This window comes from Engystomops pustulosus, chromosome 4 (genome assembly GCF_040894005.1).
Source record: "Engystomops pustulosus chromosome 4, aEngPut4.maternal, whole genome shotgun sequence".
Lineage (NCBI taxonomy): Eukaryota > Metazoa > Chordata > Amphibia > Anura > Leptodactylidae > Engystomops > Engystomops pustulosus.
Window position 1 is genome coordinate 79,189,764 of NC_092414.1, and position 19,019 is coordinate 79,208,782.

A 19,019-nucleotide genomic window follows, 5' to 3' on the forward strand; every position below is an offset into this window, starting at 1 on the left:
GGCCTCCTAGTGGTGGGACACCTTGATTCTTATTCCTGTAATGCTCCATTTCCCTTACCCAGGGGACTTATGTACTGGATTACATATTAATTTTTTTGTCTGATTTGGTTGCTATTTTGTTATGTCTTTCAAAATTCAAAAATAAAGTCTTTAAAAAAAGATTTAGAACTCATGCCCATGCAGCATTATATCCATGATATATTTCCATCTTATTTATAAGATTTGTTATAGCTTTTCCAGTTTGACAGAGGAAGCTTATAGAGAAGCATTGAAATCATCATGTATTTCCCTCCGCTAATAATAAAGTGATCCAGATTTTCTTTCTCCATCAGTATTACGTAACCTGTCAGGTTTCATAAAATGGGTAGGTATATCCCAATATGCTGATTTTGAGAATAGGGCGTTTCAACATACGTAGGTATTACGCCCGTAGGTGGGATATGTGAGAGCTTGGAGGGATTAGAGCTTCTAATTCCCTTAAGACCTGTTCTTGCACTCTAAAATATATTATAGTGCCGCTTACTATATACATACGGACATGTGGTGTATTGTGTTGATTAATTTTTTATGATCAGCTCTTAAATTTTTCTTAAACATACAGAAATTAATCCTGATTTCTAACTGTTTTTGATAATAAAGAAAAGTGCACAAAGCAAGATCTATAGATATTTGTGTTCAGGTGTATGAAATAATCTGCCTGAAAAAAGAACACTTAAAACCTAATATTTATTAAATACTATTAAAATTGGGGCCACTCTTCAGCCAAAATTTTTTTTACATCGAACAGGCATTCAGTAGGTGCAGGAGTCGGGTGCTGTACACAATTCTTAAGCCTCTGATGACACACTACCCATGAAGGGAGTGTAGAAACGCGTCAGGCGGAGGATATACATAGGATATATGATAGTGTGTATACCAATGTGTACAGCACCCGATTCATTGGTGGTGATATGTGGCACTGTGCAGCGATCAGAAACTGAATGAATAGGCTGCATGGATGCCACTCACACAAATCTGTCAGTAGTGTGCAGATAGCAAATGCACGATCGGAAATATTTAAGTGAGGGATTTCCGACTGCTGCACCTACTGAATGCCTGTTCGATGTTAAAAAAATTTTGGCTGAAGAGTGGCCCCAGTTTTAATAGTATTTAATAAATATTAGGTTTTAAGTGTTCTTTTTTCAGACAGATTATTTCTAACTGTTTTTGATGTATTTGTTGCACATGTTCAATCAAACAAGTTTTTAAAAAAGGCTCACAAGGTATAGAGGGTATGAATATTGTCAGTTATTGTGCACCCCATTCTTCTGGAGACTTCTGGAGACTTTTATACATATGGCACATATCCCACAATAACATCAAAATGTTGCAGAAGTAAAAAACGTACTCTGTAAGGATGTCCGGTAATGTCTGCATATGAAATTGGATGCTGTTTCTTGGCTTGGATATTTTGTATGTGGGACCCTAAGTTGACAGTAGCTTTTGCGTCTCCTGAATATTTGTTTTTGCATAGTTGCACCTGTGCCTAGAGTAAGGTGATAACAAAGTAAATTCTGTGATACCAACTTCCATTAAGGCTTCAGAACAATAGTTTCAATTATCTTACAGGAAACAAAAGAAAATTTCTTACCGATTGATATTCCAGTAGTTCTCTAAAATATTGTGTAAAAACTATTTATCCTCTTTAAGAGAGATTTTAAAGTAATTTTGTTTCCATTCAATTGACCCCCAAATATGTCCCACTAGACCCAGAACTACTGTAGTGGATGTGTTCCTTCATTAAACCCTGGTTGTCAATTAAAATTTTAATTAGAACAGACAGCCATGATTCTTAACATTCAGACTCATTCCAATGCACTCCTAAGCAACAGTAAAGGAAAAATGGAGTAGATAAGGAACTTTGGGCCACATGTATCACTCGTTTTTTCTGTTGTTTTTGCGCCTTTTCATTCAGGCGCACCGTTTTTGCGCCAATTTTTGCATTTAAACGCCAAACGCAGCAAAAATAACCTGCTTTCCCTCATCTATCTTACCAATCCAGATGTTTTGCTGCGCCTAATGATATTCATCACTTGCAACGTTTTCATTTAGGCGCAACAGAACAGCTCATTTCTAGCAGCAAAGCTCAGCCAGACACTAGAACATATAATAGATACATTAGATACTCTGCAAACAGGAGCTGCAGACTATTTACAGTTCATCACCTTCTATTTACAAAACAATCTGCAAACTCCTGAGCTCACAGCAAGAGAGCTAAGAACTTTGCAGAAGTTTGCAGAATGTTGCAGATACGACATACAAGTGTCCCCCATGTAATTTTGCACAGAACCCCCTCAGACACCAGTGTTTCTGAGGGGGATACTGTGCAGAATTACAGGGGTGTAGCAGGAGACCAGCACTGGGGGATCCCCTCCAGGAGAAGCCCCTGCTGAGGAGGTCACTGGGTGCTGGGTGTCACACACCTGGGTGCTGCTGTGAGTGTTATCTTCATTCTGGGCTGTGGGAGAAGCAGAGAGGAGCTTGTAGCAGGATCACATGTACGTGCCTGAATCTAACATTGCGCCTAAACTGCGCCAAAATTGTGCCTAATTGTTTTAAAGTAAAGTGATTAATAAGAGGCAGAAAATATACTTATCACAGATGGTTGTAGCTTGTGATAATTCTGGCAAAACAGTGCGCCAGAATTTAGGCGCAACTACTACACTTAGGCGCACAAAAGTGATAAATATGGCCTTTTGTTAGTACATGTAGATACATAGTATATATATATATATATATATATATATTTTTTTTTTTATTATATATTTATTTATTTATTTTTTAAGTTATAAGGATTGACACTATGGCCCACACTTATCACAAACAGTGCAAACTGTACTATGTGCAGTTTGCCTGTGTAGTATGCAGAGGGATCCAGATTGATGAATTGTGGTGCACGTTCTTCATGAATCTGGCTCCCCTGCACTGCTCCGAGACAGAGTGCGCCCACTTTTTTTTGGTGAATCTTTAACATAGGGGGTGCATGATAAATGCAGTGCAGGTCTGACTGTACACCAGGACACCCCTTTATGTTTTCAATTTTGTGTTGCATCTGGTATAGTGCAGCCGCCACTCAAATGTGTTGCGGACACTATAAATACATGTGCAAGCAGTTTGCACTGAAAGAAAGTGCAAAGTCAGACAGAAAACTGATGCAGGGGCTTTGATAAATCAGGGCCTTTATCCTTTACTATCTTTGTGCTGTGCTAAAGTCTTTTAATGGATAGAAACTTGTTCTGTTTGTCTACATCAGTGTATAGAGGTTTTCTACTGCATACTGCATACTGTTTCTTTTCTGATTGCTTTAGTTACACATGGGACGGTACAATATTCTTGCTCTGCACCCACTACTTTTGTATTTATTTATTGATTATGCATGTTGGCTTTTCATACTGTCATATGACACATGTTACTTTTTCTCAAACATTTGCTTGTGTTTTACTAATATCAATGTTTATTATGTTATTATGACTATTATATGCAAAGAAAATGACAAAAACCTCACAGATGTAATCTCAGTGTAATGGCTGATCCATTAAAATGAATTTGACCACAACACAGAAAATGGTGCTATTTTCTCAATTTCTAGTGTTGTTTTTCATCTGTCAAGTATAGCTAATCCATGAGGTTGTTAGGTCCCACTTTAAAATTGTGGGGTTCATTTCTAACGGTCGCGGATCACACTTTCATCGGACTGTGCATCATTTTGCACAGCTTGGAAAGTTATTTAGCAAGTGTCTGCACTGGGATTTTGGCACATAATAGTTTTTTTGCCGCAAATGCGCAGGCTTCCATGCAGCACAGATTGGGGGTGGAATGCCAGCAGACGATACGACTGATTTGGACTGAGCGCGGGATTTAACATTCAAATTGTGTCACAAGCCAATGCACTTACATACACCACTAAAAAGATGGTGAACACTATCGGACCTGCGCGGGAAGCGACACATGCAGGATATCGGGCGCACAATCTTAGTTAATCGCGGCAGGGTGCATTACCGTCAGACAATGCACTTTCGGTGAACTCCAGTGGCTGCGTAAGTAAATGAGCCCCTATGTTATCAATTCCTTTTAGCCCATGGTTTATAAACAAAAAAAAGAACTAAGGTACCCTAAATAGGGTATGATAAGTGCTACAAAGTTTCTTACCTAGATACTTTGGGACAGCAATAGTAAAATGGCAGAAATAGGTCAGAAATAGAAATAATTATTAGAGTGGAGTGGTCTTTATATTTAGATCAATTATTGTCTATAGATCAAGTATAGACAACTTTCAATCAAGATTTTTTTTTTATTTCCTTCCTCAGTCATATTTTGTCTATCTAAAAACAAAATAAATAAATGATGGTCTTCAAGAAAAATAGTAAAAATAGCATTACTAATTCTCTGACATTTTCTATGTTGTAGGTACTGTTTCGGACTGTGGCTATGATGGTTCCAGATTATGCTTTAATTGCAGAAATCTCCCTCTATTCAATGGGTTTTGTTGCTGCTCGTAGTCTTGCTGCCAAAATTGTAGCAACATACAGATTATGTTCTGAACAGGTACAGTCGATATTATTTTCAATAAACTACAGAACTGAAATATTCTGTAAAATATATTAATGGCATAAATGGAGATAACTTTCCCAAATTAAAGCCTCATGCACACAATAGATTTAGGGCAATGAGCTAGATGCAAATACGGCTGCTATTTCATGGCCCCATTGACTTCTAATGTGTCTGGTGACAGGCACAGTTCATGCAAAGTATAGAGCAGAACCTAATCCTGGCTAGATTCATGGTGGTGGCCTGCATCTTTAATGGTCATCGGCAAGATGAGCAGTCTTCCGGGCTGCAATAAAAAGTACATGGCCCATTCAAACAGCACACAGTGTGTACACTTGTATTGCAGTGTACAATGAAAGTAATTGAGCATAACGAAGCAAGCCCAGTTAGTTACAGCTGGGACCTGCCAGGAGGCGGAACCCAGTGTGAAGAGGAGCTGGCAGCCTTGGAGCACATGCCAGAGCCCAAGGCTGCAGCAGGAAGGATCGGATTAGCAGGTAAGCTCACCGGGGGGTTTGATCCACAGGGTCACACTTACACGCTGTGGTCATGAGTATTTCTGATGCCGGGTTTTAGTGCTGGGTCTGGGATGTGATGTCCTTGGCACCAGCAGGACCCGATGTCCTGCAATCTTCTTCTGACACACCGACATAGAAAGGCGGTGCATCAGAAGAAGTAGCCTTAATGGCCGTTGTAAAACCCAAAACAGTGGTCATCAAGGGGTTAAGGAGAGTTTTTATTAAATTGGTTTAAATGAGTGTTTATAACCACTTAAAAGAAGACAGATAATAGTTGTACACTGACACATCAAAATGCATCTCTGATGGATGGGAAGAAACAGCCTGCATGAGATGAGGCATCTACACCAATTGTGATGAACAAATCTTGTAAGATTAGCTGAAACTGAAGCTCATTTTGGGCCTGCATGAAATTGTTCCTAATGTTCTATCACTTTTGTTGGAAATAGGTATAAAATCCCCTCTAGTCTTCCAAAAGACTGAATTTTTAAATAGTTCTTTTTAGTAATTTTTTTTTTATTGTTTCATTTTCCCTCACTCGTTCACCTCCCTCAGCTGTGGGATGAATTTATAGTTGCCACTTTAAAAGATTTGAAAGCGGATCCTAAGAAATTTGGATTTCATTTAGTGCCTAAAAATGATAGATTTATGAATTAGCTTATTTCTAGTTACCACAAAAATATTCTCATAAAAACTTTGTAGGGAAGGGTTGTTTAGCTAATATGAGATGCAATGCAGTAAAAATAAAAAAAATTATCCTGAGAGTACATATAGCCTTCAACAACATCCTGACTCATTTCTAATTAGCCCAGAGCTTTAAGTGCAGTTATGGGCTTAGTTACCCACTCTATGTAAAATTGTAATTGCCAATAGTTCTGTTTTTATCTTCAAAAAGTTTATCAAAATTTTCAAAGTGCCACTTGTTCAGATACACAAAGGTTGAATGAACTAAAAATGTATTAGTATAGTGTCTTCACGGTCAGCTCTCAGCTTCACTTTGATTAATGAATCTAATTTTATCTTCACAATGTTTTGATAGTTTAATACTAGAGATGAGCGAACACTAAAATGCTCGGGTACTCGTTATTCGAGACGAACTTTTCCCGATGCTCGAGTGCTCGTCTCGAATAACGAACCCCATTGAAGTCAATGGGAGACTCGAGCATTTTTCAAGGGGACCAAGGCTCTGCACAGGGAAGCTTGGCCAAACACCTGGGAACCTCAGAAAAGGATGGAAACACCACGGAAATGGACAGGAAACAGCAGGGGCAGCATGCATGGATGCCTCTGAGGCTGCTTAAACGCACCATTATGCCAAAATTATGGGCAACAGCATGGCCATGACAGAGTGACAGAATGAAGCTAGATAGTATCTAAAACATGCAATAATTGACCCTGACACTATAGGGGACGGCATGCAGAGGCAGCGGCAGCAGGCTAGAGAGTGTCATGGCGACATACCCTAAATGGACTCAGGCTTCAAACCAATGGGTGGCAGAGAGGAACCAAAGGAGGTGAGCAAGAAGTGCTCAAATAATATCGGTACATGATAAAAGTTTGCCAGTATATTTTGTGGATTACACAGCAGGGTGGCGACAAAGTTAACATGGAAGCCATGAAAACAACCCAAAATTCTGCCTGACACAGCTCGTTTGATAAGGGGACCATGTATGGAGGCAGTGAACTAGTAGTAGATTAAAGGTGCTGCAGTTAAAACTATGTTAGTTGGATCTTGGCATGGAGCTGGCGCTCCGCTGCCAGACGAGCTTTCGCCAATCCAAGCCCCTGTCTCTAGGCTACTCCCCAAACAGCACTTTTGTATAAGATCAAGTGTAGTAGCGTTCTTATAAGTTTAGGATATGCCGGGTGAGGGGAATGTAAACAGATGCGCAAGAAGCGCATGATGCGCATGGAGCTGGCGCTCCGCTGCCAGGCGAGCTTTCGCAAATCCAAGCCCCTGTCTCTAGGCTACTCCCCAAACAGCACTTTTGTATAAGATCAAGTGTAGTAGCGTTCTTATAAGTTTAGGATATGGCGGGTGAGGGGAATGTAAACAGATGCGCAAGAAGCGCTGAAATAATATCCCTAAATGGTAAAAGTTTGCAAGTATATTTTGTGGATTACACAGCAGGGTGGCGACAAAGTTAACAACTTTGATGTGGAATGCCCTGTAATAGCTCTTGGGCGGTGTGCCTTTTATCGCCTAGGCTCAGCAGTTTCAGCACCGCCTGCTGTCGCTTAGCGACGGCACTGCTGCTGTGCCTAGAGCTACCGACTGATGGCGCCATGCCCACGGATGGTAATTCGGAGGAGGAGGAGGTGGAGGAGGGGTGGGAGGAGGTATAGTAGGCCTTTGAGACCTGGACCGAGGTAGGCCCCGCAATTCTCTGCGTCGGCAGTATATGACCAGCCCCAGGGTCAGACTCGGTCCCAGCCTGCACCAAGTTAAGTGTAGTAGCGTTCTTATAAGTTTGGGATATGGCGGGTTAGGGGAATGTAAACAGATGCGCAAGAAGCGCATGATGCGCATGGAGCTGGCGTTCCGCTGCCAGGCGAGCTTTCGCCAATCCAAGCCCCTGTCTCTAGGCTACTCCCCAAACAGCACTTCTAAGAACCTTTTGTATAAGATCAAGTGTAGTAGCGTTCTTATAAGTTTAGGATATGCCGGGTGAGGGGAATGTAAACAGATGCGCAAGAAGCGCTGAAATAATATCCCTAAATGGTAAAAGTTTGCCAGTATATTTTGTGGATAACACAGCAGGGTGGCGACAAAGTTAACAACTTTGATGTGGAATCCATGAAAACAACCCAAATTTCTGCCTGACACACCTCGTTTGATAAAGGGACGATGTATGGAGGCAGCTATATGGACGACTTTTGGAGGTAGCAATGGAGACAACGTGTGGAGGCTGCTATGGAGACAATTTAATTTGGATAGTGCCTGTATGTGGCAGTCCCAAACATTTTTCAAACCAGAGGAGCAGGTAGGTGGCCCTCCAGTAAAATGGAATAGATTGAGTGCCTGTATGTGGCAGTCCCAAAAATTCTTCAAACCAGAGGAGCAGGTAGGTGGCCCTCCAGTAAAATGGAATAGATTGAGTGCCTGTATGTGGCAGTCCCAAAAATTCTTCAAACCAGAGGAGCAGGTAGGTGGCCCTCCAGTAAAATGGAATAGATTGAGTGCCTGTATGTGGCAGTCCCAAAAATTCTTCAAACCAGAGGAGCAGGTAGGTGGCCCTCCAGTAAAATGGAATAGATTGAGTGCCTGTATGTGGCAGTCCCAAAAATTCTTCAAACCAGAGGAGCAGGTAGGTGGCCCTCCAGTAAAATGGAATAGATTGAGTGCCTGTATGTGGCAGTCCCAAAAATTGTTCAAACCAGAGGACCGGGTAGGTGGCCCTCCAGAAAAATGGAATAGATTGAGTGCCTGTATGTGGCACTCACAAAAATTGTTTCAAACAGAGGACCGGGTAGGTGGCCCTCCAGAAAAATTAAATGCATGAAGTATAGCAAGAGCCAGTGGGCCCTGTCAAAAAATAGCCATTTTCCTCTGCTTTACTGTACAAAGAGGAGGAGAAGGAGGAAAATGAGGAGGAGGAGGAGGAGTGGATCAATTATTCAGGTTGAGCTTCCTTCACCTGGTGGAGATTGGAAATTCTGAGAAATCCAGCCTTTATTCATTTTAATAAGCGTCAGCCTGTCAGCGCTGTCAGTCGACAGGCGTGTACGCTTATCGGTGATGATGCCACCAGCTGCACTGAAAACCCGCTCGGACAAGACGCTAGCGGCAGGGCAGGCAAGAACCTCCAAGGCGTACAGCGCCAGTTCGTGCCACATGTCCAGCTTTGAAACCCAGTAGTTGTAGGGAGCTGTGTGATCATTTAGGACGATGGTATGGTCAGCTACGTACTCCCTCACCATCTTTCTGTAAAGATCAGCCCTACTCTGCCGAGACTGGGGACAGGTGACAGTGTCTTGCTGGGGTGACATAAAGCTGGCAAAAGCCTTGTAAAGCGTACCCTTGCCAGTGCTGGACAAGCTGCCTGCTCGCCTACTCTCCCTCGCTACTTGTCCCGCAGAACTACGCACTCTGCCGCTAGCGCTGTCAGAAGGGAAATACTGTTTCAGCTTGTGCACCAGGGCCTGCTGGTATTCATGCATTCTCACACTCCTTTCCTCTGCAGGGATGAGAGTGGCAAGATTTTGCTTGTACCGTGGGTCCAGGAGAGTGAACACCCAGTAATCGGTGCTGGAATAAATTCTTTGAACGCGAGGGTCACGGGATAGGCAGCCTAGCATGAAATCTGCCATATGCGCCAGAGTACCAACGCGTAAGAATTCACTCCCCTCACTGGCCTGACTGTCCATTTCCTCCTCCTCCAACTCCTCCAACTCCTCTTCTTCTGCCCATACACGCTGAACAGTGAAGGACTCAACAATGGTCCCCTCTTGTGTCTCGCCAACATTCTCCTCCTCTTCCTCCTCATCCTCCTCCACCTCCACCTCCTCCGATATGCGCTGAGAAACAGACCTCAGGGTGCTTTGGCTATCAACAAGGGAATCTTCTTCCCCCGTCTCTTGTGACGAGCGCAAAGCTTCCGACTTCATGCTGACCAGAGAGTTTTTCAACAGGCCAAGCAGCGGGATGGTGAGGCTGATGATGGCGGCATCGCCACTGACCATCTGTGTTGACTCCTCAAAGTTACTCAGCACCTGACAGATATCAGACATCCACGTCCACTCCTCATTGTAGACTTGAGGAAGCTGACTGACCTGACTACCAGTTCTGGTGGAAGTTGACATCTGGCAGTCTACAATCGCTCTGCGCTGCTGGTAAACTCTGGATAACATGGTCAGTGTTGAATTCCACCTCGTGGGCACGTCGCACAACAGTCGGTGAGCGGGCAGTTGGAGGCGGCGCTGCGCTGCCCTGAGAGTGGCAGCATCTGGGCTGGACTTCCTGAAATGCGCACAGATGCGGCGCACCTTCGTGAGCAAATCAGACAGATTGGGGTATGTCTTGAGGAAACGCTGATTTAACACATGGGCCAGGCATGGCACATGTGTCAGTCTGCCGAGTTGCAGAGCCGCCACCAGGTTACGGCCGTTGTCACACACAACCATTCCCGGCTTGAGGTTCAGCGGTGCCAGCCACAGATCAGTCTGCGCCGTGATGCCCTGTAATAGCTCTTGGGCGGTGTGCCTTTTGTCGCCTAGGCTCAGCAGTTTGAGCACCGCCTGCTGTCGCTTAGCGACGGCACTGCTGCTGTGCCTAGAGCTACCGACTGATGGCGCCGTGCCCACGGATGGTAGTTCGGAGGAGGAGGTGGAGGAGGGGTGGGAGGAGGAGGAGGCATAGTAGGCCTGAAACACCTGGACCGAGGTAGGCCCCGCAATCCTCGGCGTCGGCAGTATATGAGCAGCCCCAGGGTCAGTCTCGGTCCCAGCCTCCACCAAGTTAACCCAATGTGCCGTCAGCGATATATAGTGGCCCTGCCCGGCAGCACTCGTCCACGTGTCCGTGGTCAGGTGGACCTTGTCAGAAACGGCGTTGGTCAGGGCACGGATGATGTTGTCTGACACGTGCTGGTGCAGGGCTGGGACGGCACATCGGGAAAAGTAGTGGCGGCTGGGGACCGAATACCGAGGGGCGGCCGCCGCCATGAGGTTGCGAAAGGCCTCGGTCTCTACTAGCCTATAGGGCAGCATCTCCAGGCTAAGCAATCTGGAGATGTGCACATTAAGGGCTTGGGCGTGCGGGTGGGTTGCACTATATTTGCGTTTCCGCTCCAGCGTCTGGGGTATGGAGAGCTGAACGCTGGTGGATGCTGTGGAGGATCGTGGAGGCGACGATGGGGTTTTTGGGCCAGGGTCCTGGGCAGGGGGCTGACTAGCAGCTGACACAGGGGAAGGAGCAGTGGTGTGCACGGCCGGAGGTGAACGGGCTTGTTGCCACTGAGTGGGGTGCTTAGCATTCATATGCCTGCGCATACTGGTGGTAGTTAAGCTAGTAGTGGTGGAACCCCTGCTGAGCCTGGTTTGGCAAATGTTGCACACCACAGTCCGTCGGTCATCCGGTGTTTCCTTAAAGAACCTCCACACTTCTGAAGATCTAGCCCTCGCCGCAAGAGCCCTCACCACGGGAGCTTCACTAGTTGACAGTGGCGCTGATGCACCAGCTCTGGCCCTGCCTCTCCGTCTGGCCCCACCACTGCCTCTTCCAACCTGTTCAGGTCGAGGACTCTCCTCCGTCTCAGAAGCACTGTGTTCACCCGGCCTCTCAACCCAGCTTGGGTCTGTCACCTCATCATCCTCCGATCCCTCAGTCTGCTCCCCCCTCGGACTTCCTGCCCTGACAACAACTTCCCCACTGTCTGACAACCGTGTCTCCTCATCGTCGGACACCTCTTTACACACTTCCACTACGTCAAGAAGGTCATCATCACCCACAGACTGTGACTGGTGGAAAACCTGGGCATCGGAAAATTGCTCAGCAGCAACCGGACAAGTGGTTTGTGACTGTGGGAAGGGTCCAGAAAACAGTTCCTCAGAGTATGCCGGTTCAAATGGCAAATTTTCCTGGGAGGGGGCAGACTGGGGGGGAGGAGGCTGAGGTGCAGGAGCTGGAGGAGTGGGGATTTCGGTGACATGGGTGGACTGCGTGGAAGACTGACTGGTGGTGGACAAATTGCTCGAAGCATTGTCAGCAATCCACGACATCACCTGTTCGCACTGTTCTGGCCTCAACAGTGCTCTACCACGAGTCCCAGTAACTTCAGACATGAACCTAGGGAGTGTAGCTCTGCGGCGTTCCCCTGCTCCCTCATCAGCAGGTGGTGTCTCACCCCGCCCAGGACCACGGCCTCTGACCCCTGCAGTAGTTGGACGCCCACGTCCCCGCCCTCGTCCTCTACCCCTAGCCCTGGGGTTAAACATTTTTAAAATGAGAGTTATAACTTTTTTTTTTTTTTTACTTTTTTTTGGTTTTTTTTGTGTTTTTTTGTGTTTTTTGTTTTTTTTTGTGTTTTTTGTTTTTTTTTGAGTTTTTAGAACCAAACAATCCTATCCTATTGCTATGGCTATTTTCTAGCCAAGTATCAAAGGAAGCACACTACTATGCCAGATGAGATGACACTGAGTTAGTGCCTAATAGAAATCCAACCCCTACTGAATTTTCCCACTTCAGCCTTTGCTATGGATATGTGCGCCACTAAGCGCAGAACACAGCGGTCGCAAGTCTCACTACAAATTGCTCAGAATTGGCAAGTACATGCACTGCAGAAACTACAGCCACCAGCAGATCAACCAGAAATCAAATATATAGAACGCTACTGTAGGCTTCAAGAAGCTATTTGTATTCTCCTATGGCTATTTTCTAGCCAAGTATCAAAGGAAGCACACTACTATGCCAGATGAGATGACACTGAGTTAGTGCCTAATAGAAATCCAACCCCTACTGAATTTTCCCACTTCAGCCTTTGCTATGGATATGTGCGCCACTAAGCGCAGAACACAGCGGTCGCAAGTCTCACTACAAATTGCTCAGAATTGGCAAGTACATGCACTGCAGAAACTAAAGCCACCAGCAGATCAACCAGAAATCAAATATATAGAACGCTACTGTAGGCTTCAAGAAGCTGTTTGTATTCTCCTATGGCTATTTTCTAGCCAAGTATCAAAGGAAGCACACTACTATGCCAGATGAGATGACACTGAGTTAGTGCCTAATAGAAATCCAACCCCTACTGAATTTTCCCACTTCAGCCTTTGCTATGGATATGTGCGCCACTAAGCGCAGAACACAGCGGTCGCAAGTCTCACTACAAATTGCTCAGAATTGGCAAGTACATGCACTGCAGAAACTAAAGCCACCAGCAGATCAACCAGAAATCAAATATATAGAACGCTACTGTAGGCTTCAAGAAGCTGTTTGTATTCTCCTATGGCTATTTTCTAGCCAAGTATCAAAGGAAGCACACTACTATGCCAGATGAGATGACACTGAGTTAGTGCCTAATAGAAATCCAACCCCTACTGAATTTTCCCACTTCAGCCTTTGCTATGGATATGTGCGCCACTAAGCGCAGAACACAGCGGTCGCAAGTCTCACTACAAATTGCTCAGAATTGGCAAGTACATGCACTGCAGAAACTAAAGCCACCAGCAGATCAACCAGAAATCAAATATATAGAACGCTACTGTAGGCTTCAAGAAGCTGTTTGTATTCTCCTATGGCTATTTTCTAGCCAAGTATCAAAGGAAGCACACTACTATGCCAGATGAGATGACACTGAGTTATTGCCTAATAGAAATCCAACCCCTACTGAATTTTGCCACTTCAGCCTTTGCTATGGATATGTGCGCCACTAAGCGCAGAACACAGCGGTCGCAAGTCTCACTACAAATTGCTCAGAATTGGCAAGTACATGCACTGCAGAAACTAAAGCCACCAGCAGATCAACCAGAAATCAAATATATAGAACGCTACTGTAGGCTTCAAGAAGCTGTTTGTATTCTCCTATGGCTATTTTCTAGCCAAGTATCAAAGGAAGCACACTACTATGCCAGATGAGATGACACTGAGTTAGTGCCTAATAGAAATCCAACCCCTACTGAATTTTCCCACTTCAGCCTTTGCTATGGATATGTGCGCCACTAAGCGCAGAACACAGCGGTCGCAAGTCTCACTACAAATTGCTCAGAATTGGCAAGTACATGCACTGCAGAAACTAAAGCCACCAGCAGATCAACCAGAAATCAAATATATAGAACGCTACTGTAGGCTTCAAGAAGCTGTTTGTATTCTCCTATGGCTATTTTCTAGCCAAGTATCAAAGGAAGCACACTACTATGCCAGATGAGATGACACTGAGTTATTGCCTAATAGAAATCCAACCCCTACTGAATTTTCCCACTTCGGTCTTTGCTATGGATATGTGTGCCACTAAGAGCTAAACACAACGGTAGCAAGTCCCCCTGCTAATTCCTCACAAAATGGTAAAAGATGCAAATTAAAATAAAAAAAGTAGAACGTTATTGTAGCCCTAAGAAGGGCTGTTGGGTTCTTTGAGAATCACTCCTGCCTAACAGTAAGCTAATAGAACACCCTAACGCTTTCCCTGACCAGCAGCAGCTCTCTCCCTAGCGGCATCCAGAGACAGAATGATCCGAGCAGCGCGGCCAGCGGCTAGTCTATCCCAGGGTCACCTGATCTGGCCAGCCAACCACTGCTATCGACGTGTAAGGGTACCACGTCATGCTGGGTGGAGTGCAGAGTCTCCTGGCTTGTGATTGGCTCTGTTTCTGGCCGCCAAAAAGCAAAACGGCGGGAGCTGCCATTTTCTCGAGCGGGCGAAGTATTCGTCTGAGTAACGAGCAGTTTCGAGTACCCTAATGCTCGACCGAGCATCAAGCTCGGACGAGCATGTTCGCTCATCTCTATTTAATACGTATTCATCCCCCAAACAATTAAAGCATGTCACATATGTCTTTATTCATTTACTTACTTATGTGGTGATTGCTGAGATATATTTTTCCCCTTGTGAACACTTGAACTAGTCCCAGATTTTGAAGCAAGATTACTTTTAGCTTGAGGTTTTCCCATTGTGCTCATCGCCCCCCATTCGTATATATTAGTATTGTTTCAACCTAACATTTTATCTTGCCACTTTGTGCCCAGGCACTTTGCTGAGGAATGTAATAAGATGGATATAGGGCTATTGTCTGATAGAAAACCATTACCCTTTAGGGTGAAAACATGACCCGCAGCACACAGATTTGACATCCCATCCGCTTTGTGCCTTGTGATTCCATTATTCATAGCTTCCTTCATTCTGCCTCTTGTCATTGTGTAACTGATGCAGTGCTTAGTACTGCAAATACTTAACACTTATCTGTTTCCAAGTCTTTATGCTCCAAATTTTTATTTTATTTGATAAAATTGAAAATATAAATGATGAAGTATTACTTTCTGCTTCTTTCTGATACAAACTTCAAACAATATTTAATAAAGTCATAGGGGGAGGCATCAGCATTAGATTTCTAGACCCAAGGCATTATTAATTTTGCAACACATTTATGGAATGGTCTATTGTTTGTGTTTGCTGAACATTTATTTACTTTTCTTATATTAGTTGCAGAACAGAATGTTCTTTCTCAGCAGTAGATGTATGATTTGCGAAACATAGAACAACTTTCTTTACAGGCTGACAGCTTCTGTAGAAATGTTAGCTTCCAATGTTTGTTGGGAGATATATTCCAGCAATTGCTTGGAAGCCATCGGCAGGGAGACTTACCTCGAACTATGTTGTTATGGAAATTTCGGATTATGAGTGATGAAATATCTGTATACAAGACCAACATATGTATTTATTGGAAGCAAAGTGGCAAAGTGACATATTATATAATATCTTAATTTACTAATGAAGTACATTCTAACTTTGAGAAGAAATGTATAATAGATATTTTTTACAATGTCATTTCTATCTTGCATATATACATGTATATATATATATTCATCATTCATCATCAGTCACTATTATCAATATGTTGCATCTTTAGGCCCCTTCCACACTTGCGTTGCAGATCACGTCAGAGTTTGATCAGGGTGCGATCAGGGTGCGATCAGGGTTTGATCAGTGAAAAACGCACATTTTGCATCAGAGTGCAGAGAGTTTGTTCAGTGTCTCAGTTTTTCACGCGCGTTTTCAATACAATTTCAATGCAATTTCAATGCGTTTTTCACGCGCAGAAAATGCTCAGGACTGAGCTCTTTCTTTTCTATGGCAATTGATGCATGAAAAACGCATTGCACTTGCATTGCACTTGCAAGCGTCTCCAATGCGTTTTTGATGCGTCTCCATAGACTTGTATGGTGCGTTTTTCACGTGAACCGCGTGACTTGCAAAAGTAGAGCATGTCGAGATTTAAACGCGCGTTAAAAAAAAACGCGCGTGTGTGCGTGAAAAAAAATGCAAGTCTGAAAAGACCTATTGGTTACAATGGGTCAGAGTGCAATGCAAGTTCTGCGCGTCAAAAGCACACGCAGAAAACGCGCGTGAAAAACGCAAGTGTGAAAGGGGCCTTACACTGCTTGGTCTACATTTTTCTCTGTCTAAATCCTGCAAGAGTGGATTATCAATTATTTCTCAATCAGTTATGATCAGGACCATCACTGCAGAGGTGGCATCAGTCACAGTTGAGAAAAGGCCCATAAGCCAGGGAGGCCCACATATTTCATTACAATATTTAGAATTTCTTTGATTTTATTTGCTAATTAGGCATCATAAATTCATCAACCTTACTTTGTGCACTGAGATTTATGACACAACCTGCCAGGCATATATCACCTTAAGAGATTGCTTACCTTGTAATGGTAGAACTACCAGTACTTCTGAATATTTCAAAAGATAAGGCAATAGAAAAATCACCATCAGCAGTTACAGTATTCAACTTTTTTCCCATTTACCCTACATTCAGAAAGTACATCACCAGTAACTGGACAAAAATCACTCATCAGTGTGTACAGTGTATGCACATAATATGATAGAGCTGAGCTTTATTTTTATGAATTGATGTATTCTTGATATGCTGGTTCCAAAATAGATGTAGTCGATTAATTTGGGGGGGAGGGTCATAGTTTTGCATCTGTACCCTTAATGTTTTGAATGAATCTGGCTCCCAATACTGCATCAATTGGCTCATGTAAGCCATAAAGTAATGATGGAGATGTGAGTTGCATCAGAAACCCAATACTAAACGTTTTCCATAGGAATTTTAGTTTTTAGTCACGCATCTTGTTATATATTTGATGGCTGTGTGTAGTGAGCCTCTATGACACATTTTCTGTTTCAATTGCTTTGCTATATTATTTTCTCTATTGTGTGCCTTTTATTATTTGTTACAAATGTCCATTTCGGGAGCATTCAAACTTACTAATCAATCACATCATTGAGATGCCAATCACTGTTCACATATTTACTATTTTATTTCCAGCTTTCTTCACAGCATCACTATGATTATGGCATGAGGGCAGTTAAATCTGTATTAACAGCTGCTGGAAACCTAAAGGTTAAACTACCAAATGAGAAGGAGGATGTGCTGATGCTTCGATCAATACGTGACGTTAATCTGCCCAAGGTATTGTCCACTTCCAGCTACAGTGTAGGCGCTTTATAATATGTTACTTGGGAATAGGAAAATGCATGACAGCAAACATGAGCTGATGCTAGCTCTGGTCTTTGCCAGTGTCATTTCAGATCGATTGACAATTACAAGGCAGGCGAGAAGATAAACTACATGCTATAGCTTAATTGCAATGTTTATGACCCTTCGCTTCTTTTAAAATGTCACCATGGAATGGAGTAAGGTTTTCATCTGCATATATTTCACCAGCCAGAAATACTCCTTCCCTGCTGGAATATACATGACTATTTGTTCAATGTGCTGCTCATATGCTGATAACCAATATTTATATTTAATTGTTCTTCCGGAAATCAAATAACTATGTGTGTGCTTCACCTGCAATATTTAATATCTGGAATGTATCTTATTATATACATATATATTTATGTTGCGTTTTTACAAGGGCATGGATTTTTTATCTCCTTGGAAATGCAATGCTGCTAATTTTTTTCCTCTCTCTCATTTTCAATTTGCAGTTTTTGTCCCACGACATTCCGCTTTTTGATAGCATCATTTCTGACCTCTTCCCAGGGGTGGTTTTGCCAGCTTCTGACCATGGCAGTCTAGAGGTGTCCATCAGGGAAATCACCAGGAAAATGAATCTACAACCAGTCCCTTGCTTCATCAAGAAGATAATACAAGTCAGCAAGTGTTTCTCTTATTCATATGTGATAGCATTTTCTCTTGAATATATTATATCAGGCTTCTCATTGAAGTAAATCACAGTCTTGTATTACATTGTATGGATGGGAACTCATCATATGCTCACTGCTTGTGCTGACATTTTCTTATGTTAAAAACTATTGTTAGTGCTTCAGTTATTTAGTAGATAAAAAGTAACATACAGCTGAATAACCCATTACTTAAAGGGATATATGTCGAGCGATTATGGAGAAGGCTGTGTCATATGGTATGGTGTCAGCTGTATTATACAACTGATACCTGCTGGGAACTGCCATGGAAAGTGCTGGCACTTTTTGCGGCAGTTAACCGGTTAGGTTCTGCAGTCGGGTTCCACCACGTCATTAAACAGGTATAATGCAGGACTTTGTCTTTTTTATTTTTTATTAGTATGAATAGAATAAAATGTAAGTCTCAATGGTTAAAAACCCACTTACATTCTACTTTTACCTTCTAATGTTTCCCCTGACTCCCTTCTTTTGAGATATTGTACTTTATTGGTGGTGTACACTAATGTTAGTGTTAAAAAGACCATACTCTATTTTTTAATTTTTAGGTATACTGCAGGGCGCCCCTATCTTTAAATGGTGGTCAACTCCCTTAGTGACATCATTAGAGTGCACCGATAAGCACAGTGATGGCTTGGAGCCTAATTGAGACTTCCATAGCTATGTCTTGAAGGGGTTAAGGATTTTCAATACAGCAGTCAACATATTTACTTCACAAACAGGATAGCAATAGGAAGTTGATAACTATGGTACTTGATAACATAATTATTACATTTGCTATTGTGAAAATGATGTCACAGTTTATCTATCCCTTCTTTCTTCACAGAGCATGCCTGAAAAATGCATAGACCTCCATTAGTTGAGATAAAAGCAATACATCTACAAAAATCTCCAATATATATGTATTGCCATATATTGTATAAGTGATCACACCCACTAGGGTTCAAGTGCCGTAGGGAAGCTGAAATAATAGTAAAAAAAATGTAAAAGTTTTCAAAATTTTGAAGGAAAAATAAAAAAAATGTGCTATAAAACCTCACCT

The 19,019-nt window shown here is 43.0% G+C and overlaps 1 protein-coding gene across 3 annotated transcripts in view; it reads left to right on the forward strand.

Moving 5' to 3' along the window:
- The window catches only part of LOC140126705 (dynein axonemal heavy chain 3-like), an 883,215-nt gene that overhangs the window by 393,665 nt on the left and 470,531 nt on the right, over positions 1-19,019 (forward strand). For all 3 annotated transcript variants that reach the window (XM_072146467.1, XM_072146468.1, XM_072146466.1), the window contains exons 31-33: positions 4,447-4,584; positions 17,100-17,243; positions 17,765-17,929. In XM_072146467.1, the coding sequence (XP_072002568.1) occupies positions 4,447-4,584; positions 17,100-17,243; positions 17,765-17,929 (447 nt within the window). The remainder of the gene's footprint in view (positions 1-4,446; positions 4,585-17,099; positions 17,244-17,764; positions 17,930-19,019) is intronic.